Genomic DNA, 26866 nt, shown 5'->3' with positions numbered 1-26866 from the left:
TATGTGGCTTTGGAAACCACTTTTGTGGTTCAAGATACTGGGACTGTAGGTGTATTAGTTTATTGTATGAAGTTATTGTATTTGGCTCAAAATGAGCATTTAAAATTACATTTATGGGGGATTGTGAATGAGGGTGGGCGAGATAACATAATAGTTATGGGAAAAGATTCTTGTGCCTGAGGCTTTGAAGTCCCAAGTTTAATCGCCCTCACCTCCATAAACCAGATCTGAACAGTGTTCTGGTTAAAAAAAAAAAAAAAAGTGTGTGGGGGGTGAATTATAGTATATTACTCTTTGTGAAACTGAATGTTTTGTGTGGTATTACAGATAATATGGCAAATGCTAGAAGAAGAACAGATAATATAAATCAGTTTCTAGGGGATTTTACTTTCTTAACCTGTTGGTACAAATGATAAAGAGTAAAGCCAAACAGAAAAAAAAATAAATAAAATGAATAAATTCTCATATATTCTGCTTAAATAGAATTTTCACATTAAAGAATAACTTCTTACTTCTACAGGATAGAAAACTGAAAAATTTAATTTCTAAAGAAATAAATCATTTTAGTGGAAAATCTGAGAGGTAGTATTTTTACCAAATGTTATATCACATTATTAGTATGTTTTCATAATATATATGTATTTATATTTATTGTCAAGGAAATAGCTCTTGAAGGGGCCCTGGAAAAGGGCCTTTGTAAGGCAGCCCTAAAAAGGACCCTTGCTACTGCTCAAGGAATGGACCTGAAAAAGGTCCTTGGTTAGACACACCTGGTTCCTAGGTGCCTCTCTTGATACCACAATAGACTGAGGCCGATGCAGGTGGAGGTGAAAAGAGCTTTATTAGGCCTTATGTTCAGTTCACACTGAGTACCCAGAACCCCAAATGAGGGCAGTCACAACTTTTATACCTTTCAAGCAAGCAGGCTTAGGGAATAGGGGCAAATGAGCATGAGTGATTTGCAATTTGAACAGTTACACTCTTAAAGATTGGTTCACTTGAAAGAGTACGCTTCTAGATTGGTTCATTTGTAAATACATTTCTAGGAATTAACTAGAACCTTCCTCCCCTTCCCTTTCGTGGGTGTGGGTGGGAGCCCTTCATGTCAGACCCAAGTGTATTACCTTAGATAAAAGTGGAGCAGGTTTGATGCCTCCTCTGGTAACGGGCCCTTTCCTTATCTACAGGGTTCACATGCTAACGTACTTTATTGACCACAGCCAGTAAACATTTCTTAACCTCTTAGAACTGTATTCATATTCTTATAAACTTATTTTATTAAGGCCTTATAAACTACTACAACCTAAGGATAAAACACACTAGTGGGCTCCCTTTGGGGTATCTTGTAGCCATACTCTTAATACAACCTTACTGTAAACAGTCTAGGCAGAACACTCTCTAAATGAAAGCACTCTTTTATAGCTACACAATACACTTTTAATTTTTAACCCTAAACAAGTCATATATTCCTGGAAATTCCTTATCATTATTACTATAGTTCATTAGTATAGTTGTGCCACCATAGTTAGCATATAATTATTTGGAGAGAGGACCATTGTCTTGTGGTAAGAGAGTATATAATTATTTGGCTATAGTATACCATACATATATAAGTATATTAGTGTAAACCACTGGTCTATTTTTATGTAGTAGTTTAGAGAGTATGTATCCTATGTGTCCACACTTTATAAAACATCAGTTTAACACTTAAGAGATAATGACTTTTAGTAGCACATACAACTTCTCACTCCAGATTCCAGAATCTCCTAATATGCAAGCTTTCATGGATATATTTGTACTATGGTTTAATGAACACTTATGTCTTTTAAATAGCCCAACTCAAAATGGTAGGCTCAAAAATATCTCAAGTGAATCACCTAAATGTTAAGTGAACACTTGATGTAGCTGATACCTAATAAAGACCCTCAAATGTTTTCATCTTGACAGCTGAAATATATATGCAGGTAAGGCATAGTCTGAATAATCATCTACTTTAAAATACTTTAATCTTACCAATCAACTGATATATCTCCTTATCTCTTTTGTTTGAATTAGGTAATAGCTAAAATGAGTGAATGTTGGATACCCTTTTGGGGGTTAAATTAGAAATTATCATATAAGTATTTCACATCTTAGTATCTCCAAATTCCCTGTACATTTTTCTATGTTGTTCTAAAGAAGAGAAGTGGTGTAAAGTAAGGTTTAGTGAAAATGGTCTCTAATATGAACTAGAGATGTCCATCTTTCTGTTGACTCTGCAGTACTATTTCACAGAAGCTGAGAATCTGAGTAGCAAAGGCATGAAGGGTCAGGAGCTAGTAAATGAAAGAAATGTAAATATAGAGATATCCTTAAAAATAAAGAAAAAGGGAGTCAGGTTGTAGCTCTGTGGGTGAAGCGCAGGTGGCACAAAACACAAAGACTGGCATAAGGATCCCGGTTCGAGCCCCCGGCTCCCCACCAGCAGGGGAGTTGCTTCACAAGCGGTGAAGCAGGTGTCTATCTGTCTTCCCCTTCTCTCTCCATTTCTCTCTGTCCTATCCAACAACGACGACATCAATAACTACAACAAGGGCAACAAAAGAGAATAAATAAATATTTAAAAAAATAAAAGAAAGAAAGAAAAAAATAAATGATCTGTACAAATATTTTTATGGAAACAACTAATATTATTTTAAATGTTTAAAAGTAAAATATCAAATTCAGGACATAAAAATTCAAATATATATATATATTTGTAGAGTACTGTTCAGCTCTATATATATATATATTTGTAGAGTACTGTTCAGCTCTAGTTTATGGTGATATGGGGGACTGAACCTGGGACTTTGGAGCCTCAGGCATGAGAGTCTCTGCATAACCATTATGCTATCTACCCCAACTTAAGAGCTTATATTTTCATTTTTCATAAACATGGTTAATTAAGGCTTAATTTCCTTAACTCAGATATTAAAAAATAATATTTTGCAACAGGAAACATGGGTTATAATTCATTGTTTCTAAAGACTACTTCCTAATTTGTGTTGAAGGATGAGTACCAGATAATTTCACTCATTAGGTATAACTTTTGAAATAAATAAAGAAAGAGAAAACAGGGCAAAATTTGGACTAGGTGTGACCTGTGGCAACGAAGTCAGAGACTCTGGGAATGGAGTAAAGGAGGTTGAGGCAGCACTGGGGACCCAGCGGAAGAGAGGGTTTAAATTAGTGGTAGTAGTAGTATGCAGGCATCTATCATGGAAAGATAAAAAAAAAATCATACTCATGTGACAACTGTCATGTGAATCATTATTTCCTTAATAAAACAATATATCAAAAATTCAGTAAATATTTATAAGGCAATAAATAATTATTGCAAAAGGAATGTGATGGATAAAAAAATAATGATAAAACGGGCGAGGGTAGGTAGCATAATGGTTATGGAAAGAGACTCTCACACCTGAAGATCCTAAATCCCCTGTACAACCATAAACCAGAACTGAGCTGTGTTCTGGTTTTAAAAAAAAATTTTTTTTTCAAATGATAAAAGTAGGGCCCAAGCAGTGGTGCACCGGGTTAAGAGCACATAGTATGAAGCACAGGGACCCACACAAGGATCCCGGCTCGAGTCCCCAGTTTCCCATCTGCAGGGACATCACTTCACAAATGAAGCAGAACTGTAGATCTCTCTCTCTCTCTCTCTCTCTGTCTCTCTCTCCTCCCTCCCCTATCAATTTCTCTCTGTCCTATCCCCAAAAAAAGGGAAAAAATGGCCACCAGGAGCAGTGGATTCATAGTGCCAGCACTTAGCCCCAGCAATAACACTGGAAGAAAAAAAAACGATAAAAAGTTCACAAAAGTGGAAAAAGATATTTAGTCAAAAGGGTTAAAACTTATACTCATTTCAAAAGAGTCATTATTTTAAAAAACTACCACAGCTCAAATATTTATTAAGAATATAATTATTCTTATACAGTAATCTCTCTACAGTAATCTACAACTGGACTGAGATTTATGCCTGTAGTAACTGAAAAGAATGGAACTGGAATTTCTGCATTGTATCTTACTTCTATGAACATCCATGTCACAGCTAAAAATCTAGGAAGTCAATGATTCATGTTCTAGCTCCTTCACACAGTCATCCTGACGGTTTTAAAGACATGATAATTCTATGTGAGATCACGATTGAACAAAAGTGGATGAGAATTTAATCACGTAAAGATCTTCGCTAAATATTACCTCATCGTTAGGCCCACCAAATTACTAGTATTTAATCAAACAAGTCTAATAATTTGAGATGCTGTCCTGGAGAACTGCCAAGGGGTCAATATGGACAAGATTACCTGGAGACCGTCTCCTGGATCATGCCAAGCTGGGTCAGCAGATGCACATACTTTGGGCTCGGAAGGAGGAGCAAGAACACAGAGAAACTCAGGCACAGTATAGTAAGGAGCAGCCCCAGACTCTGATACTCCAGCCTTCAGGAGTTTGGGATCAAGCCTCTGTTCCGGAAAGGAAGTGATGACAAGTGAACTGAGAAATGAAATGTTGAAAATAGCATGTGCAATTATAGAGATTTCCTCATAGGCAGCAAGGGTGACACATCAAAATAAGAAGCAAGGCAAACAACACACACTCAGACTCTTCTTTTGAAACAACATTCTCTGGATAGTCTCTACTGTGGAATTAAATGATATTTTAGTCAAGAAAATGAGTAGCGAATAATAAATATTTCTCTGTCTACCACCTTTAGAGTTGTGCAAGACTTATGAAATAGTTTTAAAAGGAGCACAAAGACAGCCAGTGAAACTGGAAGTTATCAGATGCTACTGAAAGGGCCATGTGTTGGCACACTCAATTAAGTGTGCACGAAGGACACAAGTTCAAAGCCTTGGTCTCCACCTGCAGGAGGGGAAGCTTCAGGAGTGGCATAAAAAGTTGGTTACAGGTGAAAGTGGCTACAAGTCTATGTCTCTCTCCTGCTTTCTCTCTCTCTCCCCCTTCCCTCTCAGTTTTTCAGCATCTATCTAAATATAAATAAAAATTAAAACAGAAAATGTTAAAGCAACTGAAAGAAGTTGAGTATAGGGGCCAGGTGGTGGTGCACCTGGTTGAAAGCACATATTACAGTGCTCAAGGACACAGTCTTGAGCCCCTGGTCCCCATCTGCAGGGGGAAAGCTTTGCGAATGGTTAAGGTCTCTCTCTTTCTCTCTCCCCCTTCTCTCTTGATTTCTGGCTGTCTCCATCAAATAAATATAATTAAAAAAAATTAAGGGTGAGGGAGATAGTATAATAGATATGCAAACAGACACTCATGCCTGAGGCGTGAGGTCCCAGGTTCTATCCCCTGCACCACCATAAGCCAGAGCTGAGCAGTGCTCTGGTAAAAAAAATAACAACAACAACAAAAAAAAAACTAGTATATCCACAGGCCCTTTGGAATATAACTAAAATATGCCTACTAGCTATCTACAAAATGGAGGACCCTCCAACTCTTCATCTGCACTATTCCAGCCTTTAGGTCCATGATTGGTCAACAATTTGTTTGGCTTTGTATTTTAACTCTCTTTTCAACCACCAGGTTCCAGATACTAGCATGTTGCCGACCACACTTCCCTGGACAGACAACCCCACCAGTGTGTCCTGTAGCTCCGTTTCTCCAGAGCCCTTCTCCACTAGGGAAAGAGAGAGGCAGGCTGGGAGTATGGATCGACCTGTCAACACCCATGTTCAGCAGGGAAGCAATTACAGAAGCCAGACCTTCCACCTTCTGCATCCCACAATGACCTTGGGTCCATGCTCCCAGAGGGATAAAGAATAGGAAAGCTATCAGGGGAGGGGGTGGGATATGGAGAGCTGGTGGTGGGAATTGTGTGGGGTTGTACCCCTCTTATCCTATGGTTTTGTCAATGTCTACTTTTTATAAATAAAATAAAAAAGAGAAAAGTTTGCTAAGTTTTGCATTGTTTTTCTCAGCACTCCAGTAACTTGAGCATAGCTGGCTTGATGTTCCATATTCCCTTTTAGTACCCCAACTCCCACCCCAACTCAGACATACCCATACCATCCCCTTCTTTGGGGTGCTGCCCAAGCCAGACAAAAATCTAGGCACCAAAGAGTCTCCCACACATCCTTTCAAAGTGAGAGGAGATCTTAGTCATCAAGTGAACACATCCCCTCTCCTCCCCAGCCACCTAGAAAACAGTGTTTATAATCACTCCCTTCTGTTTCACCTCAGCGCGCATGCGCGCGCACGCACACACACACACACACACACACACACACACACACACACACACTCATAGAAGGCCCTTCTAGTTTGTCTATATCAGAAACCAAATACAACTTTCATCCACATCCTCGAAAATATTTAGTTGAAACCTGTCAAATAGTAGAAAATGTCACCCAAAAATCTGAATTTATTTTGAAAGACATTTTTTTGCCCTTAAGGCTTTTTGCAAGTGCCTCACTCCACCACTCTAGGCAAACTGTTTTTAAAAACAGAAGGTTAGAGACAGAGAAGAGAGAAACATAAAGAGGAGAGACACCACAGCACTGCTCCACCACTCCTGAAGCTTCCCTTTGAAATGGTGCTCCCATGTGGTGACTAAGACTTGAACCTCAGTCCAGGAGCATGGCAAAATGTGTGCTTCACTACCAATGGTAGGGATTGCCCCACTATCCAAAGGGAGGCTGGGTCATCCTACTCTGCTACTCGAGGAAAACTAGTCCTAAAATGAGTGCAGCCTAGAAGGTTCCCAGCTGTGGCTGTGGACTGTGAACACAGATCGACAGGGACTCAGAGATTATACAGGTTCCTGTGCTAAATGAGTAGATATGGGTCCCAGGTCAGATCGACATGGTAGTTAATTGTATTTATATATTTCCTTCAAGTTTGGTAGCTATTCTCTGCCATGATCCATCTTCCTAGTCCTATTCTCAACTCTGATATCATCTTCTCAGAAAATATTTTTAGTCCACCTGCAGTTTAGCTATCAAACTCCAGCAAAGATTACCAAAGTCCTAGCTCCTATCTACCTTGAAATCCCTGTTCCCTTCTGCTCTATTCCTACTTTACTGTTTCTGTTTATTAAACATTTTATCCTGCTTTATATCTTTTTTTAATATTTATTTATTACCTTTTGTTGCCCTTGTTTTTCATTGTTGTTGTTATTGATGTCGTTGTTGTTGGATAGGACAGAGAGAAATGGAGAGAGGAGGGGAAGACAAAGAGGGGGAGAGAAAGACACCTGCAGACCTGCTTCACCACTTGTGAAGCGACTCCCCTTGAGGTGGGGAGCCAGGGGTTTGAGTCAGGATCCTTACGCCGGTCCTTGCACTTTGTGCCATGTGCACTTTTAGCCTGATGCGCTACTGCCCAACTCCCCCTGCTTTGTATCTTAACTTCATTTCAACCACCAAGTTGCAGATGCTACCATGACAGCATCCTAACTTCCCTGGGCAGATGACCTCACCAATGGGTGGAACCTCACCTCTCCAGAATCCTACCCCATTAAGGAAAGATAGAAATAGGCTGGGGGAATGGATTGACCTGCCAATGCCAATGTCTAGCAGAGAAGCAATTTCAGAAGTCAGACATTCCACATTTTGCACCCCAAAAAAATTAGGTCCATACTCCCAAAAAGATAAATAACCAGAGGGCTTTGAATTCTAATTCCATCAGAACCCAGAGAAAGAAGAGAAAAAATAAGAAGTGGGGGAAGGACACTCAGAATTAGTAGATGTGACTTAGGAGTGCAGAACCATAGAAAAAAGTGGGCAAATGTACATAAATATAGATAGTTATATAAATGATAATTAACCCATATCTGTGATCTTGGGAGAACTACTGCTGCTTCCAATGGAGGGAATGGGGACTCAGAACTCTGGTGGTGGGAAAGGTATAAAATTTTACCTCTGTTATCTTGTAATTTTGTAAATCAATATTAAATCACTAGTTTTAAAACAGAAAAAAGGGCAGGGGTAGATAGCATTATGGTTATGCAAAGAGACTCTCATGCCTGAGGCTTTGATATCCCAGGTTCAATCCCCTGCACCACTATAAACCAGAATTGAGCAGTGCTCTGGTAAAAATAATAATAATAACAGTAATAATAATGCTGTGTGTTTACCAGGTGAGCTATCTCTTGATTCTGGTAGTGGAGGCAGCAATATTTTTGGTTTTGTGTAAGTGATGCTATATCTCCTTATAGCTGGAACCAAGCAATGGCTGCCTGCTTTGCTAGTGAAAGGCACCTCCAATTCCCCCCAGTACTCACTGCCCCCACTATTCTCATGGCTTTCTGAACATCATGTTCACAAACCCCCATTCGGACAACATGGACTCAAGATTTTTTTTAATGATAAGAAAAGTTGAATGGAGTGAACAGAATTTCACAGAGTCCTGAATTCCAACTCAGCCTTTCATCTGCTCAAGCCACAAAATGAGGGTTCAGACACCAAAGAGAAACTCTTCCAACTCTTGTCAGTAGTCTCCTGATTGACAGGCCTTGCTTGCCATAGAATTAAAACTTTGGGGGAGTCGGGCGGTAGCACAGCGGGTTAAGCGCCTGGATCGGCGTAAGGATACAGGTTCCAGCCCCCGGCTCCCCACCTGCAAGGGAGTCGTTTCACAGGTGGTGAAGCAGGCCTGCAGGTGTCCATCTTTCTCTCCCCCCTCTGCCTCCCCTCCTCTCTCCATTTCTGTCTGTCCTATCCAACAATGGCATCAATAACAATAACTACAACAATAAAACAAGAGCAACAAAAGGGAATAAATAATATTAAATGGGAGTCGGGCTGTAGCGCAGCAGGTTAAGCGCAGGTGGCGCAAAGCACAAGGACCAGCATAAGGATCCCGGTTCGAACCCCGGCTCCCCACCTGAAGGGGAGTCGCTTCACAAGCGGTGAAGCAGGTCTGCAGGTGTCTATCTTTCTCTCCTCCTCTCTGTCTTCCCCTCCTCTCTCCATTTCTCTCTGTCCTATCCAACAACGACAACAATAATAACTACAACAATAAAAAAAAAAACAAGGGCAACAAAAGGGAATAAATAAATAAAATTTTAAAAATAAATAAAAATAATAATATTAAATTTAAAAAAAAAAGAATTAAAACTTTGGGGGGGAAGGGTTCAGAGAGGGCTCTCTATCAAAGGGCTTGTTCATTTTATGTGGGACTTGAGATGTTTTACCCTCTCCAAACCTTGCTGCCCCAACCCAATGGACTTAGAATATTAGGCTGATGTGTGTACAAAGATGAACTGAAGATTTATAAGCAATAGATTAGTTTTCAGAAAAAGAAAAAAAAGTCTGAATCTCCCTTCCTATACAAGAAATCGATGCAGAAAACCAGTAGCTCCTTTGCAGAAGTAGGTTGGTGCCTCATGTTTGTGTGTCCTGGAAGCCATGCCTTGAGCGCCATCTAGGAGCAGAGGGTAGCACTGCAGACACGTATGCTTGGACTTGCTTCTCAGTCCTGAGAGTGACCAGCCAACAACCTTCTTAGGTAGCCGGAGGGTCTCAGTAGAGGTGACATGCTCTAGGGAGAACCATGGGCTTTTCAATCAAACCCGTCACTATACAGCTTGGAGAATCATAGGTAATGTGGGAAATAGCATGCCCACCTTATTGGGTGCTTGGAAGATTAAATAAAATAAGAAAAACATCATCTGGGATATAACATGGAGCACGTACTTAGCCCCTCCCTCATTGCACCACAGTTTTTTTTCCTTCTTTTTTGTTTGCATTTTATTCAATAGGAAAAAGAGAAATTAAGAGAGTAGGGAGAAAGAGAGAAGGAGAGAGAAAGATATACACCTGCAGAACTGCTTCTGGGTCCTTGTGCAGGTACTTGCTCTTGACACTTAGGTGTGCTTAACTGTGTGTGCCACCGACCAGCACTGCACACTTCTTTAGCCCACATACAGGCATTAGGGGATAGGCTGTTCATCTGTAAACCAAGAACTGTGACCTCATAAGGTTCTCGGAAGCAGAAGGAACATAACCAATATATACAACTCCTGGCACATGGAGAGGGAAAATGTGAGTCCAGTCCTGATTGGTCACTGGCTCTGAAGTTTAAACAAAGACACAAGATAAGTTTAAAGATAAATGAGCGGGTGCTTGAGTCACCATGGTCCCAGATACAATCCCAACCCTCCTCCTACCCCCCACACTACCATTAGCCAGAGCTGAGCAGTGCTCTGGTAAAATAAAAAATATTTATCTAAAGGAATTTATATATATGACAGTCTCATAGCAAGTAAGCCAAATGTAAATGACAATACAGGGTATTAAACCAAGTGCATGGCAATATAGCTTTCCAATCTCTATCAATTAACTCACTTTGTCTCACCCTGACAGGAATAGTCATTACCAATTTAGAAACCAGCTAGCAAGTAAAGACTTGGTCTGGGGAGACAGCATAATGGTTATGCAAAAGACATGCCTGAGGCTACAAGGTCCCAGATTCAATCCCCAGAATCACCATAAATCAGAACTGAGCAGTGGCCTTTGCTCTCCATCTCTATGCATTTTTCTCTGTATCTCTCTCACTAGAATAAATTAAATATTTATTTTTATTTTTAAAAAAGGTAAAAACTTGCAATGTTAACATCCACACATTTCTGTTAATGCAAAAGAAACTTGAGTGTGAACCTGTGAGAGTAATAATCAATTCACTAAATGCTTAGTGATCTCTAAATTCCTTCCTGGATAGAATGCAGTGGATTTTCTGAAAGAAACTAGTGCAAGTACTTGCATTGCAAGCTGCTTCCAATGAAAGGCTGAGTAAAAAAAAAGTTTTGGTTTCATCTGCTAACATGTTGTGCAACATTTTTTTCTTTTAAAATGTTTCTGGGACTTACATTCCTTTAAGTTTATTTAATAAACTGAGTAGATGTGACACTGATACCAAAGAAAATATAAAAGTCTAGCCTTTGGATCATTCGCTTTTATATGATCACAAGTGAATAAATGAATCAGATTTTTAACTCCTTACTTGTATTTTATAATTGGGTGACTATTCACTTGCTGTACCAATAAGGTTTGAGAGGTTATATCTAATTTAGTAAAACTAAGCTTCAAAGTTGAGTGCATAGGGTATTTTATTAAAGTATAATATTTTAACATCTGTAATCCAAACACAATTTCATATGTAAAAATACAAGGGTTGTCTGGGGAGAAAATAATCACACAACTACCATACAATTCCTAGTCAACTATCTGAGGGAAATGGAATACCACCTTCACGCAGAATCTGTAAAGTGAACATTCATAGCAACTCATGTTATAATTATAAACTGGTAACAACCCAGGTGTCTTTCAATGGATGAATAGTCAAAGTATATATTCACACCATGAAATATTATTCAACTATATAAAGAAATCAACTACTAAATGGACACAATGATGTGTATTGATGTTAAGAGTGAAAAAAGTCTTAAAATATCTTAAATGATTCCACTTAGACAACATTCTTTAAACAACAAAATTGTAGAATTAGATAGCCACAGACTAGTGACTGCCAGAGATCAAGGAAAGAGTAAGAGTGTGAGGTAAGTAAAAATACTTTTTATTATTATGATTATCTAGTCAGCTACATAGTTTCCTTAATAAAAAACATAATTAAATGTTAAATATTATGTTACACATAAAGAAAACAAAAATATAAACACACAGATTTTTATTTGGTAGTTTTGGCCTACCTTTTGGCTTCAAAGTTCCTCTATCCTTACATTTTTAACAATTTTTGTAGCATATTTTAAATCTACAACAATCATAAGATAAGAAAGAGGCAAAGTTGAGTTTACACAGTGTATTTAAATACACCAATATCCCGCGGTGTTTGTTGACATCAACGTGTCAAGAATGGAAACAAAGAGTTCGCTCACCAGAAAGCCTGGAATCTTTGCTTTGACCTTCAACTCTCAACAGTCAACAGCGCTGGTAACAGTTAGAGGCTGAGCCTCCAGGAAGCTGGGCTGTCAGCTGGAGGCGGTGCCAGCTCAGCCACAAGACACAGTGGGTCTTGTGAGCTGTCTGTGGATCCTATGAAACTTTAATAGCGGCCCCACGCGGCAACTATAGGAACTGCAGACACAGTCAGCCACAGAACTAAGCAGCCCTGCAAGGGCTGAAACCAATGGAAGAAAGCATTGTAACAGAGCTAAAAAGTTAGCCAGCACAACTGAGGTTAGGTCTTCTACTGCAGTACAAATGCATATGGGTGCTATAGGCCAGGCCCAGACCACACGAGACTAGGCTCTTCTCTGGAAAGAAAGAAAGTAGTGACAGGTTCACCAAGTCACCAAATATCTTGTAACAGATTTTGAAGAATAAGAGAATAAGGAGTAGTGGTCCGGGAGGTGGCACAGTGAATAAAGCGTTGGATCTCAAGTTGGAGTTCAATCCCTGGAAGCACATATATCAGAGTGATGTCTGTTTTGTTTTTTTCTCTCTCTCCTTCCTCCTTTCTCATGAATAAATAAATTCTCTAAAAAAAAAAAAAAAAAAGAATAAAGAGTTCATGGGGGGGGGGGAACAGCAGGCAGTGGTGCACCTCGATAAGTGTGCACATTGCAATACTCAAGGACATAGGTTCAAGTCCCTGGTCCTCACCTGCAGGGGGAAAGCTACCCAAATTGGTAAAGCAGGGATGCAAGTGTCTTCTGTCTCTCTCCCTCTCTATCTCCCCATCCCCTCTCAATTTCTCTCTGTCTCTATCCAATAATAAATAAATAAAAATATTTTTAAAAGGAGCTCATGGATATTATGAATGTACAAATTTAGCAGCCAGTCTTCAAAAGGAAAGGAAGAAAAATATATAGTGTTTTATCAACCTTGGGTTTCTTTTTTTTTTTTTAGGCCAAACTTTTTTTTCTTTTTTTGCTTATTTACTCATTTATTGGAAAAATGTAGAAAGAAACTGAGAGGGAAGAGAAGATAGATAGAAGGGAGAGAGACATCTGCAGCACTATTTCACCACTTATGAATCTTCCCCCCTTAGGTGAGGATCAGGGGCTTGCACACAGTAGCATGTATTCTCAACTGAGTACTACCATCTAGCTCCTAGTCTTAGCTTATTATTATTGTTGTTATCATCATTGTTATTATTATCAATCTAGTGATACCAAAGGACATTCTGTCATGGTTTAATTTACCCTACAGGATTTGTTTTGCTCCTTTCCTTCCCTATCTCACTGAAAGGCATCATTAACCACACATATGATCAAAGTAAAGATGTAGGAGTCTTCTTAAATTATTCTCTCCTTCTCTTTCCACATCAATAAATCTGGCTTGTTCCAATTTCAAAGGCATTTTTTTCTGTCTCCATCATCAACTCTTTGGTGTATATTGTTTCTCAAACCTGAAAAGATGTCTCTCCAGTCCTCCTAATCCACAGCTCATAAGCAGTCAAGAGGACACTTTCTTGAAATATGAATCAAAATTCTGACATTACCCCCAACAGAAACTCTGTACTTGTCCTTCTCCCAAACTCCCCTACATTCTCTCTTTTTATATAAATTTTTTTAATTATCTTTATTTATTTATTGGATAGAGATGTTGTGATGCAGTATACCAGTCGACTATAGAAAGTCAGGCACAGCACTGACGTCAGCCTTGGTGACAGAGCATACAGTGATCTGAGTGAACGCACAATAAACTGTGGGTGGATCTGGTCAGTGCAAATGCACAAAGCATTATGGGTGGACTTAACAGACTCAAAAAACACAGCCATCCAGAAGCCCACTCTCTTTGGCTACTGCTGCTTCTCCTAATCAGACGGATCTTGGCTGAGATGCTCAAGATGTCCGCCATGGCTACTTCTCCTGGGAACTGAACACGTGTGGCTCAGCTAGCCGGTAAATTCTAAGACTCCTCTACAGCTATGAGTAACCTATATCTCAGCTGATAATTGTTTATCTCGTGGGACTGAACTTTTGATAACTACTCATGGACTTTATGGACCCAGCATATTCTTAACCCCTGATGACAACTGCTTATTTTGCAATATCTAAAATAATGTCCCATATTTCTGTACAGCACTAATAAAACCTTGATTCCTTTAAAACTACTCTCAGCCATCCCTTAGCTGAATCCATTATGTGCTGCAGCCAAAGCCCCATTTAATTTCTAGTTACAATATAGAGACAACCAGAAATTGAGAGGGAAGGGGGTGATAGAGAAGGAGAGACAGAGAGACACCTGCAGCCCTGTTTCACTACTTGGAAAGCTTTCCCCCTGCAGGTGGGGACCAGAGGCTTGAACCTGGGTCCTTGTGCATTGGAACATAATGCACTCAACCAAGTGTGCCACCACCCGGCCCCTGTTCTCTGTGTACTAGATTTCAGCTGTGGAGGAGCTATAATACCATCTTTGGCAACGTCAAGCCCTTTCTCACATGCTAGACACTGTTGTCTCCTCTTAATAGCTGCCTCCTTTTCATCCTTTCCATCTCAATTCCAAAGTCCCCACCTTATCTAAATTAGAACACTGCACCTAAACAACTTAGCCACTTACTTTTTCTCTGTAAGATAATCAGAGATCCTAGCATCTGTTGATTGCAACTCCCTTCTTCTGAAAGAAAGGTTCTATAAAAACAGTGATGGTGTTTATCTTGATCCAGTTAAATCACTAGCATCCAAACACAGTATCAGTTCAGAAGAGGTTTTTCAATAAATATCTTTAATTAACAAGTAGATAAAAATCATTTGCTCTCTCTTTTTTTTTTTTAACATAATCCATGAAAATGGGCCAGGAGGTGTGAGAATCACACAGTAAAGATTCATTCATGCCAAATAACAGTCTGGATTGTACACGAAGTCAGAGCAAGAACACCTTCCTTAAACTTGAACAAACATTTCTGTGGGCTCACTTGCATTGGGAACTGTGATACATCTACCAAGAGTAATTTTTTTTTAATGTGGTAAAATGAAATCAGAGATATTAGGGTAAATGAGTAGTAAATCTAGATCATAATCAAAGTGCATCACAAAAATGGAAGGTTTAATTGATGTTATTTTTGTAGCTTTCAAATAAATAAAAGTTTTCAAAGAGCTGAGAACCATGGAATGATAATAGTGTTTGCAGGGAAGGTAGAAAATTATGACTTTGGAACAAGAACAAAAATCTCAAGATGACAAAAAAAAATCTTTTAAAAAATGATTGTGCAGGGGGCCGGGTGATGGCACACCTGGGTGAGTGCACATGTCAGAGTGCGCAAGGACCTGGGTTCGAGCCCCCAGACCCCACCTGCAAGAGAAAGCTTCACAAGTGGTGTAGCAGTGCTGCAGGTGTCTCTCTGCCTCTCTCCCTTTCTATATTCCCCATTCCCTCTCAATTTCTGCTGTCTCTATCAAATAAATAAAGATAATAAAAATAGAATTTTTTTATGATTGTGCAAAAAAAGATTTTGCAGTAATAATGCTGCACATCTTAATTTCAAATCAATCCACTTCTTTTCCTGTTAATAAAAAAGGTACATTCACAAAACCAGTGCACATAGAAAAATAAGTAAACAGAGGAAAACAGAAGCCAGAGTCAACAATAAAATGAAAGCTAAGTATAGTCATTAAATACAGAAACTGCTATTTATTTTTCATGTTCTTCCTTTTTGTAATGTTTTGAGTATGACTGGTTCAGCAGGTCAGCCTTCCCTGACAATAGAAAGAGCCTCCCCAAAAAGTTTCATGTAAAATATGTTAACATTTCCAGAACGATGATGTGGGGTCCATGGAGTCATGAGTATAAAATTAAGAAAGTCCTTCCAACTTTGACACGTACATCTATCAATGTGAAATTCTTATGACTAGCTTTCATCAGACAAGAGCGCAGTTCGTTCTTCCTCTGTGCCAAGAGTATTTTGAAGTTTAGATCTACTGTGAAGGAAAGAACAGGAGAATCTCAATATTTCTCATCTTAAGGAAAAAAAAAATTCACTGCCTACATTTCTACCCAAATATCTTCTTAAATGCATCAATCATGTAAAGAGGATCAGAATTCCTAGAAATCTGCTGACGGGAAGAGCAAATGTAAATTGACATTTGTCTTCCACTTTCCACAGGTCAACATTAAAAAAAAGAATAAAGTGTGGTCCGGGAGGTGGCGCAGTGGCTAAAGCATTGGATTCTCAAGCATGAGGTCCCAAGTTCAGTTCCCGGCAGCACATGTACCAGAGTGATATCTGGTTCTTTCTCTCCTCCTATCTTTCTCATTAATAAATAAATTAAAATCCAAAAAAAAAAAAAAGAATAAAGTCTTTAAGTGTTAATCATACCTTCTTTTCCTTGAGTGTTCCCATAGATAAAACAAAGCCATAGACAATCCCTTTAAGATAATTAAAAGTACTTGTTAATGTCAATTCTCTGAGTCATATTTCTCCACAAATATAAGAAAAAGGAAAACCAAAGACCGCTACTTACACTTGCCAGAGCCAACAGACCTTCAACAGCAGCTGCCCATTCAAAACCAAGTTTCTCATACATAAATCCACCTATCACTGGTCCTATAAAAGCACTAACAAAGAGAAGAAAGTTTAACACCCCTGTAGGGCACAAAATGTTATTTCCTAAAGGCTATGTGGTTTTCTCCATCATAACTATTCATTAAATTCAAAATATAAATACTAAAGAAAAAGTCAGCTCCTGGGTAGAACATCAGGCATGAAAATATAATCCTGTACAATACTGATAACGTCTAATAATACAATTTGACAACTATGATATTTTCTGAAAATATATAAAAATGAAAGGATGACATGCATTAAAAATAATCTTTGTCAAGCCTGGCCCCCACCACAGTGAAAAAGTTTCAGTCCTGTGGTCTCTGGTTTCTCTCTTTCTTCTCTGTGTGTGTGTGTATCTTTCTATCTGGAAAAAAAAAAGTTCCCTGGAAATCTGAAGCACCAGTGACATAAAAAAGGAGGCAGGGAGAAAAGAAGAAAGAAATAGGATGGGGGGCCAGGTGGTGGCACACAATGACCTGGAATAGAGCCCCCACTTGTCACTGGCAGAAGGGACACTTCGTGAGCAGTGAAGCAGGTCTGCAGGTGTCTGATTTGACTCTTCCTCTCTATCTCCCCCTCCTCTCTCAACTTCTCTCTGTCCTATCCAATAAAATAGAAAGGAAAGAAGAGGCAGAGAGAGAGAGATAAAGAGAGAAAAGAATCTATATTTCCTCTCTGCTCTTCTCAGGTTTGTATTTAAAATAATTTTTCCCTTTTGTTGCCCTTGTTGTTTATCATTGTTGTTGTTGTTACTATTGTTGTTGTCGTTGGATAGGACAGAGAGAAATAGAGAGAAGAGGGGAAGACAGAGAGGGGGAGAGAAAGACAGACACCTGCAGACCTGCTTCACCACCTGTGAAGTAACGCCCGAGCAGGTGGGAAGCCGGGGGCTCGAACCAGGATCCTTACGCTGGTCTTTGCGCTTGGAGCCATGTGCGCTTAACCCACTGCGCCACCACCTAGCTCCCATTTAAAATAATTTAACTGAATACATATTTACTGATTCTATCTACATTGTCAGCAAAGTGAAAAAAATAAATTCTTAAAACTGAGATACGCTTCTGCTAAAAATTTTAAATATTTCTTTTTTTTTAGTGTTTTTATATTTTATTTATTTTCCCTTTTGTTGCCCTTGTTTTTTATTATTGTTATTGTTATTGATGTCGTCATTGTTGGATAGGACCAAGAGAAATGGAGAGAGGAGGGGAAGACAGAGAGAGAGGGGGAGAGAAAGATAGACACCTGCAGACCTGCTTCACCACCTGTGAAGCAACCCCCCTGAAGGTGGGGAGCTGGGGCTCGAACTGGGATCCTTATGCCAGTCCCTGAGCTTTGTGCCACGTGCGCTTAACCCACTGAGCTACCGCCCAACTCCCAATTTAAAATATTTCTATGTGGACTCAGAAAGAGGGAAGGAGAATATATATCTATCCCAAAACAGCTCACATTTGGAAAGTTGTCTGCATGAGACCCAGCTAGGAGCCTGGCCTGTACCACTTTGGAGCCGCGGTATCTTTGTTTTTGATGTTTTTTTTTTCTTTTTATAAAAATACTCTTTTTATTTGATCTCTAATTATTGAAATAACTTCCCATAAGGAAAGGCTTCATTTAACAACTTAAAATGTGACCTAACATATCGAACTTGATCTTAGCAGATGGTACTGTGTAGTTTGACTCCTCTTTTTATTTTTATTTTTAGTTGGGAAGATTAATGGTTTACAGTCAATAGTAAAATACAGTAGTTTGTACATGTGTAACATTTCTCGGTTTTCCACATAACAACTCAACGTTCTACGTTCTCCTCTGCCATTATCTTCCAGGACCTGAACCCTCCTCCCCACCCGAGTCTTTTACTTTGGTGCAATACACCAAATGCAAGTTCTGCTTTGTGTTTTCTTATTTTTCAACTTCTTTTTTATTACTATTAGTGATTTAATCATGATTGACAAGATTGTGGTATGAGAGAGGTACAATTCCTACAATTCCCACCACCAGAGTGTCATATCCCATCCCCTCCATTGGAAGCTTCCCTATTCTTTATCCCTCTGGGAGTATGGACCAAAGATCTCTATGGGGTGAAGAAGGTGGACGGTATGGCTTCTGTAATTGCTTCTCCACTGAACATGGGCATTGATAGGTCAATCTATAGCCCCAGAGCTGTGGTGTCTTTACCTCTCTCTCTCTTTTTTTTTTTTGCCTCCAGGGTTATCACTGGGGCTTGGTGCTAGGACTATGAATCCACTGCTCCTGGAGGTCTTTTTTTTTTCCTTCATTTTATTGGATAAGACAGAGATAAATTGAGATAGGAGGGAGAGATAGAGTGAGAAAGACTGATGCTTCACTGCTTGTGAAGCATCCCCTCTACAGGTGAAGCACAGGGGCTCAAACCTGGATCCTTGTGTGGGTCTTTATGCTTAGTACTATGTGTGCTTAACTGGGTGTGCCACTGCCTGGCCCCTCTCTCACTCTTCCTCTATGTCTCTGTCTCTCTCTCTCTTTCTATCTGAAATAGCCCAAAGCAGTGAAGCCTGAGTGACAAACATCCATATCTATCTCTATCTATATATGTATATGTATAGGTGTGTATATACATAGAGTGCATCACTCAATGTCTGTTTATTATTTAAATAAGACACAAGGATATGGAAGTATTTTGATTGGGTGTCAGATCTGGTAGAGTAATACCTGATCTTAGCACCAGAAGCCCAGCACTGCCCTACATGGATTATATGATGTTAGGCAACTCATAGGACTAGTCAGTATCTCAATTTCTTCACTCATAAACTGGAGGTTGTAAGTTCCATCTTATATATGTGGGTAAAGTTTAATGGCTACCACCAAGTTGCAGATGCTACCATGACACCATTCTAACTTCTCTGGGCAGATGACCTCGCCAGTGTGTCCTGGAACCTCACCTTTCCAGAGCCTTATTCCACTAGGGAAAGATAGAAACAGGCTGGGAGTACGGATCGACCTGCCAATGCCCATGTCCAGCAGAGAAGCAATTACGGAAGCCCGGCCTTCCTCCTTCTGCACCCCATAAAGAAATTTAGTCCAGTGGTCCAGAAGATGGCACAGTCGATACAGCAATGGATTTTCAACCATGAAGTCCCAAGTTCAGCCACTGGCAGCACATGTACCAGAGTGATGTCTGGTTCTTGCTCCCTCTCTTCTTATCTTTCTCATGAACAAATAAATAAATTCTTTAATAATACTAATAATATTGTTGGTCCATACTCCCAGAGGATAAAAATACCTTCCAATGGAGGGGATGGGATACAGAATTCTGGTGGTGGGAACTGTACTCCTGTTATCTTACAACCTTATTAATCATTATTAAATCACTAATAAAAAGAAAAAGAATTTAATGACTACATACCCAACTGACCACATTGCACCAAGGAAACCTGATACAAGACCCAACGTGCTTAATCCTTTGGCAAATCCATTTTCACTACAAAGAGATACAAACAAATATCCGTTATTAACAGAGAAACCCAACTGAGAGATCAATATTGAGGTTTTTGCATTGTGCTTTGACTTGCTCAAAGTATATCTTGTACCAATTTAAAAAAAATGAAAGCAAACTTCCATCCACAACCCACTTACCAAGTACTATACTAGTATTTGGATTATCAGAAAAGTCACATGTTTGGGGGGGCAGGCAGTGGCACACTAGGTTAAGTGCACATAATACCACACTCAAGGTTCTGGTGACCCTAAACGTCACCCCCACCCCGCAGCAGGGATATTTCATTAGTAGTGAAGCAGGTCTGCAGGTGTCTGCCTTTCTCTTTGCTCCTGTATTTCCCCCTCCCCTCTCAGTTTCTCTCTATCAAATAAAATAGGGGGAAGGGGGGTGAGGATATTTTTCTATGCAAAATTGTGTCATGACTTTTCCAACAACCTAATATCTTTATTATTTAGAGTGATGTATAAGCATATGCGTTGCCTTCACTCTACCACAATATTGTGTGGCAGAAAATCCTGAAAGCTTAGTCTTGTAAAAAGCTGAGAAATTCAACACCTGTGATTTGTGTGTCCTGCTAGTCACAATATAAGGCTTCAAAAAATGGAACTTACTGTGCACAACTGAGAATCTCTGGAAAAGTAGGAATTATACTCATTCCAGCGGACATGCCATTTATGACCAATATCAACACCAAGAGCCAGAGCTGACTGCAAAAGAGTTCGGGATGTTAAAAACAAGCATAAGTTACTTCTTTGTTGACCTGTATTTAATGCTTAGAATCACCTACCTTTTTCCCACCAGATAAAATCCTACCAAAACCAGCTTAAGTGTCAACACTAATATAGTGCCTTCAATAGCTTCACTTAGATTTTTTTATTTAGTCTTATCCTATGGTTTAGTCAATGTTTCCTTTTTATAAATAAAAAATTTAAAAAAGAAATAAAATTGTACCCCTCTTAAAAAATATATTGAAAATATCGACAAGACTATAGGATAAGAGAGGTACAATTCCACACAGTTCCCACTACTAGAGTTCCATATCCCGATCCTTCCCTTGAAAGCTTTCCTACTCTTGATCCCTCTGGAAGCATGGACCATTGCAATTTTTCCCTTTTTCCCCTCAGGGTTATCTCTGAGGCTCCGTGTCTGTATAATGCCTCCACCATTCCTGGTGCCTCCCCCCTTTTTTTCTTTCATTCTTTCTTTTCTGAGTCAAGGATAGAGTGAGTGAAAACAGAAAAAAACACCTGCAGCACTGCTCTACTACTTGTGAAGTTTGCCCCTGCAGGTGGGGAACAAGAACTTTAATCAGGCACTTTGGTTTTTTGTCTGTTTGTGTTTTTTTATTGTATAGAGGCAGAAATTGAGAGGGAAGGAGGAGATAGGGAGAGAGACAGAGAGATATCTGCGGCACTGCTTCACCACTCATGAAGCTTTCCCCCTGCAGGTGGGGACTGGGTCCTTGTGCATTATAACATGTGCACTCAACCAGGTGTGCCACCACCCAGCCACTTTCAAATTTAAATGAAAAATGGCATGAGAAGAAAGAGGAAAAGGAAGTGACAGGAAACTAATATATTTTCCATACTGATCACTTTTGCAGTTATTTGACATTTCTTACCCTCATTTTGTAGATTTAAAAAACTTGGAAACTAGAGCCAGGTGGTGATGCACCTGGTTGAGCATATATGTTATAATATGCAAGGACCCTGGTTCAAGCCTCGGGTCCCCACCTGCAGGGGGAAAGCCTGAGAATAGTGAAGTAGTGTTGCAGGTGTCTGTCTTTCTCCCTTTCAATCACCCCCTCCCCTGTTGATTTCTGAATGTCTCTATCCAATAAATAAAGATAATACATTTTTAGTTGGGTCTGTGCGAAGAAAAAAAAAACCTGGAAATTAAGTAATTACACATAACTAGTAAGTAGTAAAGCCAGAATGCAAATCCAAATCAGAAGAACTCTGAAATCCCTATTATTTTCAAATCTGTACTTTATCCTAGATGTACTAAAAGGACCATGATGCTCACTTTATACTAAAGAAGCCTGAATGAGTAATTACTATATGTTAAGGATGGTATTTGGGAGTTACTCTTTTTCCTAATCCAGCTTTCTTGTCCTTTTTCTAGCCATGGTATCATCTCCTCAGACAATAACTTGGATCCACCTGCACATCAGATGTCAGGCTCAGAAAAAAAAAAAACTAGTATAGTCATGGGCCCTTCGGAAAATAACTAAAATAGGCCTACTAGCTATCTACAAAACAGAGACCCCCAAATCTTAATCTGCACTATTCCAGCCTTTATGCTCATGATTAGTCAATAATTTGCTTGGCTTTATATGTTAATTCTTCTTTCAGCCACCAGGTTCCAGATGCTACCACAATGCCAACTGGACTTACCTGGACAGACGACCCCACCAGTGTGTCCTGGAACCCCGCTTCCCCAGAACCCTGCCCCACTAGAAAAAGAGAGAGACAGACTAAGAGTATGGATCCACCTACCAACACCCATCCATATTCAGCAAGGAAGCAACTACAGAAGCCAGACCTTCCACCTTCTGCACCCCATAATGACCCTGGGTCTGTACTCTCAGAAGGATAAAGAATAGGAAAGCTATCGGGGAGGGGATACGGGGTTCTGGTGGTAGGAACTGTGTGGAGTTGTACCCCTCTTATCCTATGTTTCTTTTTTGTCAGTGTTTCCTTTTTGTAAATAAACATTTTTTTTTATTTAAAAAATTTAAAAAAATAAAAATTAAAAAAGAGCAAATAAATGAAGGGGAAGAACAAATAAAATTAAATTCCAAGAACTATCTAGTAAAGGTGGATAGCAAGGAATTCTATTCTTTATAAGATTTATTTGATTTAGTTCATGAGAGAAGGATAGAGTTAGAGAGAAAGTGTGTGTGTGTGTGTGTGTGTGTGTGTGTGTGTGTGTGTGTGTCTGAGGGGCAGAGAGAGATAAGAGAAAGAAAGAACACTATACTGTCATATGCAGTGGCAGGGACTGAACTGGGTCTGCTGGTGTGAACTCATGCTTTTTACCCATTGAGTTGGCTCCCAGGCCAGTACGTTCACTGTCAAGGAATACTGTTTTTAAAAAAGAAAAATACAAACAGGCATACTGAAGCACAGAGGTTGAATAAGCATTTTTCTCATTTGATGCAGATATATACATTCCTATTGCTTTTACCATGTTAGTAACATTTTTTTAAATTTATTTCTTTATTGGGGAATTAATGTTTTACATTCAACAGTAAATACAATAGTTTGTACATGCATAACATTCCCCGGTTTCCCACTTAACAATACAACCCCCACTATGTCATTTATCATCCTTCATGGACCTGTATTCTCCCCACCCACCCACCCCAGAGTCTTTTACTTTGGTGCGATATGCCAATTCCATTTCAGGTTCTACTTGTGTTTTCCATGTTAGTAACTTTTATGGTAATATATATTAGACGAACAATTTAACATTGTCCTAAGTCACAGCAATTACTTAGAGAATAAAGCTGAAAATACTAAGCTATACCAACATTATACCAAATTTTAAAAAATAATAATAATTCCTGTGTGGCACAGTAGATAAAATGTTGGACTCTCAAGCAAGGGGTCCTGAGTTCAAACCCCGGCAGCACAGAGTGATGTCTGGTGCTTTCTCTCTCTCCTCCTATCCTTCTTATTAATAAATAAATATGGGAGTTGGGTGGTAGCCCAGCCGGTTAAACGCACATGGTGCAAAGCGCAAGGACCGGCCTAACGATCCTGGTTCAAGCCCCCGGCTCCCCACCTGCAGGGGCATCGCTTCACAGGCGGTGAAGCAGGTCTGCAGGTGTCTATCTTTCTCTTCCCCTCCTCTCTCCATTTCTCTCTGTCCTAGCCAACAACAAAGACATCAATAACAACAATAAAAACAACAAGGGCAACAAAAGGGAAAATAAATTAAATAAATACAAGTATTTAAATAATAATGATAATAATTCCTAGTACTATCAAGTCAAACAATGCAAAAGGAAGAAAAATACCTTTTAATGTGCAAAACTGGGACAGGTCCTAAAAGCATGTAGCATACTGCTGTGATCAAGCTTCCAAGGACCAGAAACCACTTCCTTAGATACTGGCAAAGAGAATTTAAAGAAACTCTTAGAGATAAAGATCCATCATAATGAAAGAATAAAAAAAAAAAAAATCACTGAAGAACACATTATGTTATTTAAAAATCACTATATTGAAGAAAAACCTTTATGTTAAGAGAAAAATGGGGTAAATAGAAAAACAAGAACAGTTAACTTTGGGAGTCGGCAGTAGCGCAGTGGGTTAAGCGCATGTGGTGCAAAGCGCAAGGACAGGGGGAAGGATCCTGGTTTGAGTCCCTGGCTCCCCACCTTCAGGGGAGTTGCTTCACAGTCGGTGAAGCAGGTCTGCAGGTTTCTTTATTTTCCCCTGTCTTCCCCTCCTCTCTCCATTTCTCTCTGTCCTATCCAAGAATGACATCAATAACAATAATAACTATAACAATAAAAACAACAAGGGCAACAAAAGGAAATAAATGCTTTGAAAAAAAATTTTTTTAAAAGAATAGCTAACTTCTTCTTTACATTTATATGTGTCTGAGAAAGACAGAGAAAAGAGAGAAAATTATAAAGACCTATTAGTTACTGTACACATGTTGATAAATTGAAAATATACCCCAAGATAAGAAGTGAGCAAAGAACAAGGATTCCTTGTAAAGGACATGTTTGCTGACTTCATGTACCCAACTATTTCAAATAGGACAATTTAAAAAGCAATAACTCCAAGTAATTACCTACTAAGTATAATACCTATGTTGGTGGGAATATAAATTGATCCAGGTCCTCTGGAAAACTTCCTAAAGAGCTCTCAAAACATTATAAATGGGCCTACTATATGGCCCAATAATCCCTCTCCTAAGTATCTATCCAAAGAACACAAAAACACATACATATAAAGAGATCTTTGTACACCTGTGTTCACTGCAGTGCTATTTGTAATAGCCTAAATTTGGAGGCAACATGTCTATCCAATGACAAAAGAATGGCTAAGGGAATTGTGGTATAATAGAATACTACTCAGCTGCAGGAAATGAAGAAATTTTCTCTTTTGCCAATTGTGCGTGAGTTCATTTTAGGTGAAATAAGCTAGAAGAAGAAGAATTCTTAATCAAACTCACAGATCGAACTTAAGAAATAAAACAAATGTGGTCCAGGAGGTGGCGCAGTGGTAAAGCTTTGGACTCCCAAGTATGAGGTCCCGAGTTTGATCGCCCGCAGCACATGTCCCAGAGTGATGTCTGGAAAGAAGGAAAGAAGGAAGGAAAGAAAGAAGGAAAGGAAGGAAGGAAGGAAGGAAGGAAGGAAGGAAGGAAGGAAGGAAGGAAGGAAGGAAGGAAGGGAGGGAGGGAGGGAGGGAGGAAGGAAGGAAGGAAGGAAGGAAACAATAACTGGATAACTGGGACCAGGTGGTGGCGTACTTGGTAAAGAGCACACATTACAGTGCGCAAGGATGCAGGTTCAAGCCCCTGGCCCACACCTGCAGGGGTAAAGCATGAGAAGTAGAACAGGGCTGCAGGTATCTCTGTCTCTCTCTATATATATCTCCCCTCTCAATTCCTCTCTATCACTACCCAATAATAAATAAGTAAAATATTTTTTAAAAAAGAAATAAAACAAAAAGAAAAGTATAGGGTAAACCTCCTACTAGATGAAGTCTAATAGTGGTCTTGGAGGTGGTACAGTGGATAAAGTGTTGGACTCTTAAGCATGAGGTCCAGAGTTCAATCCCTGGCGGCACATGTACCAGAGTGATGTCTTGTTCTTTCTCTCTCCTCCTATCTTTCTCAAAAATAAATAAAATCTTTTAAAAAATTAAAAAGATATAGTCTAATACAGAAGACTCAAAGATTCCAAAGGGCAAAGACAAGAAGGGGTCAAAAATATCTTCAAGCTCAAAGTGACAGGGACTCAGAGGTTATACACACTCCTGAACTAAATATGAATAGACATGGACCTTGGGTCAGATTAAATAGAGACAGTCAAAAATTGAGAGGGAAGATGGAGATAGAGAGAGACAGTGAGACAACTACAGCCCTGCTTCACCACTTGTGAAGCTTCCTCCTGCAGGTAGGACCAGGGGCTTGAACCTGGATCCTGTGCACTGTGAGTGCTTAACCAGGTTCACCACCACCTGGCCCTCATAAACAGTTCATAGTATTTACATATTTTCTTCAAAGTTGGGAGCTACTCTCTGCCCTAATCCAGCTTCCTAGCCCTATGCTCAACTCTGACTACATCTTCCCAGATAGTATTTTTAGCCCACCTCCATGTTAACTAGTAAGCACAGGCAAAAATCAATAAAGCCATAGGTCCCTCAGAACACACCTAAAATAGAATTCCTAGATTACCACTCTAAAAATCCCTATTCTTACCTGCTCTATTTCTACTTTCTGGTTCCTATTTAATAAACATTTTGTCCTGGGGGCTGGGCAATGGCATACCCAGTTAAGCACACATAGTATCAAGTACAAGGTCCCAGGTTTGAACCCCTAACACCACCTGCAGCGGGAATGTTTCATAAGAAACAGGTTTGCAGGTGTCTAGCTTTCTCTCCCCTGCTCTGTCTCTCCTCTCTTCTCAATTTCTCTGTCCTTTAAAATAAAAATAGGAAGAAAAAAAAAAACGGCTACCAGGAGCAATAGATTTGTAGTGCAGGCACCCAAGCCCCAGCAATAACCCTGATGACAAAAAAGAAGATTTTGTCCTACCTCATATCTTACTGCCTTTCAGACACAAAGTTGCAGACGATACTATGATTCCATTCTGAACTCCCTGGGCAGAAGACCTCACCCGTGTGCCCCAGAATGTCATCTCTCCAGAGCCCTCTCCCACTAGGG

The 26866-nt window shown here is 39.5% G+C and overlaps 2 protein-coding genes across 5 annotated transcripts in view; both read right to left on the bottom strand.

Moving 5' to 3' along the window:
• VNN2 (vanin 2) overlaps positions 1 to 14213 on the bottom strand; it is a 38939-nt gene extending 24726 nt beyond the window's left edge. Inside the window, exons 1-2 of the mRNA XM_060190439.1 lie at positions 11873 to 14213; positions 4323 to 4481 (exon numbers count right to left, since the gene is read on the bottom strand). Coding sequence (XP_060046422.1) covers positions 4323 to 4345 — 23 coding nt within the window. The 5' untranslated portion in view covers positions 4346 to 4481; positions 11873 to 14213. The remainder of the gene's footprint in view (positions 1 to 4322; positions 4482 to 11872) is intronic.
• Positions 14214 to 14634: 421 nt separating this feature from the next.
• Positions 14635 to 26866, bottom strand: part of SLC18B1 (solute carrier family 18 member B1) — a 58743-nt gene continuing 46511 nt past the window's right edge. For 3 of the 4 annotated variants that reach the window (XM_060190440.1, XM_016193552.2, XM_060190441.1), the window contains 6 exons: positions 23982 to 24073; positions 20569 to 20664; positions 19865 to 19939; positions 16403 to 16496; positions 16258 to 16307; positions 14635 to 15859 (listed from right to left, as the gene is read on the bottom strand). In XM_060190440.1, coding sequence (XP_060046423.1) covers positions 15790 to 15859; positions 16258 to 16307; positions 16403 to 16496; positions 19865 to 19939; positions 20569 to 20664; positions 23982 to 24073 — 477 coding nt within the window. In that variant the 3' untranslated portion in view covers positions 14635 to 15789. The remainder of the gene's footprint in view (positions 15860 to 16257; positions 16308 to 16402; positions 16497 to 19864; positions 19940 to 20568; positions 20665 to 23981; positions 24074 to 26866) is intronic. The other variant, XM_016193553.2, reaches the window with a different exon arrangement.

The sequence above is a fragment of the Erinaceus europaeus genome, chromosome 4, assembly GCF_950295315.1.
Source record: "Erinaceus europaeus chromosome 4, mEriEur2.1, whole genome shotgun sequence".
Classification (NCBI taxonomy): domain Eukaryota; kingdom Metazoa; phylum Chordata; class Mammalia; order Eulipotyphla; family Erinaceidae; genus Erinaceus; species Erinaceus europaeus.
This window is presented reverse-complemented; position numbering and strand designations above follow the sequence as displayed.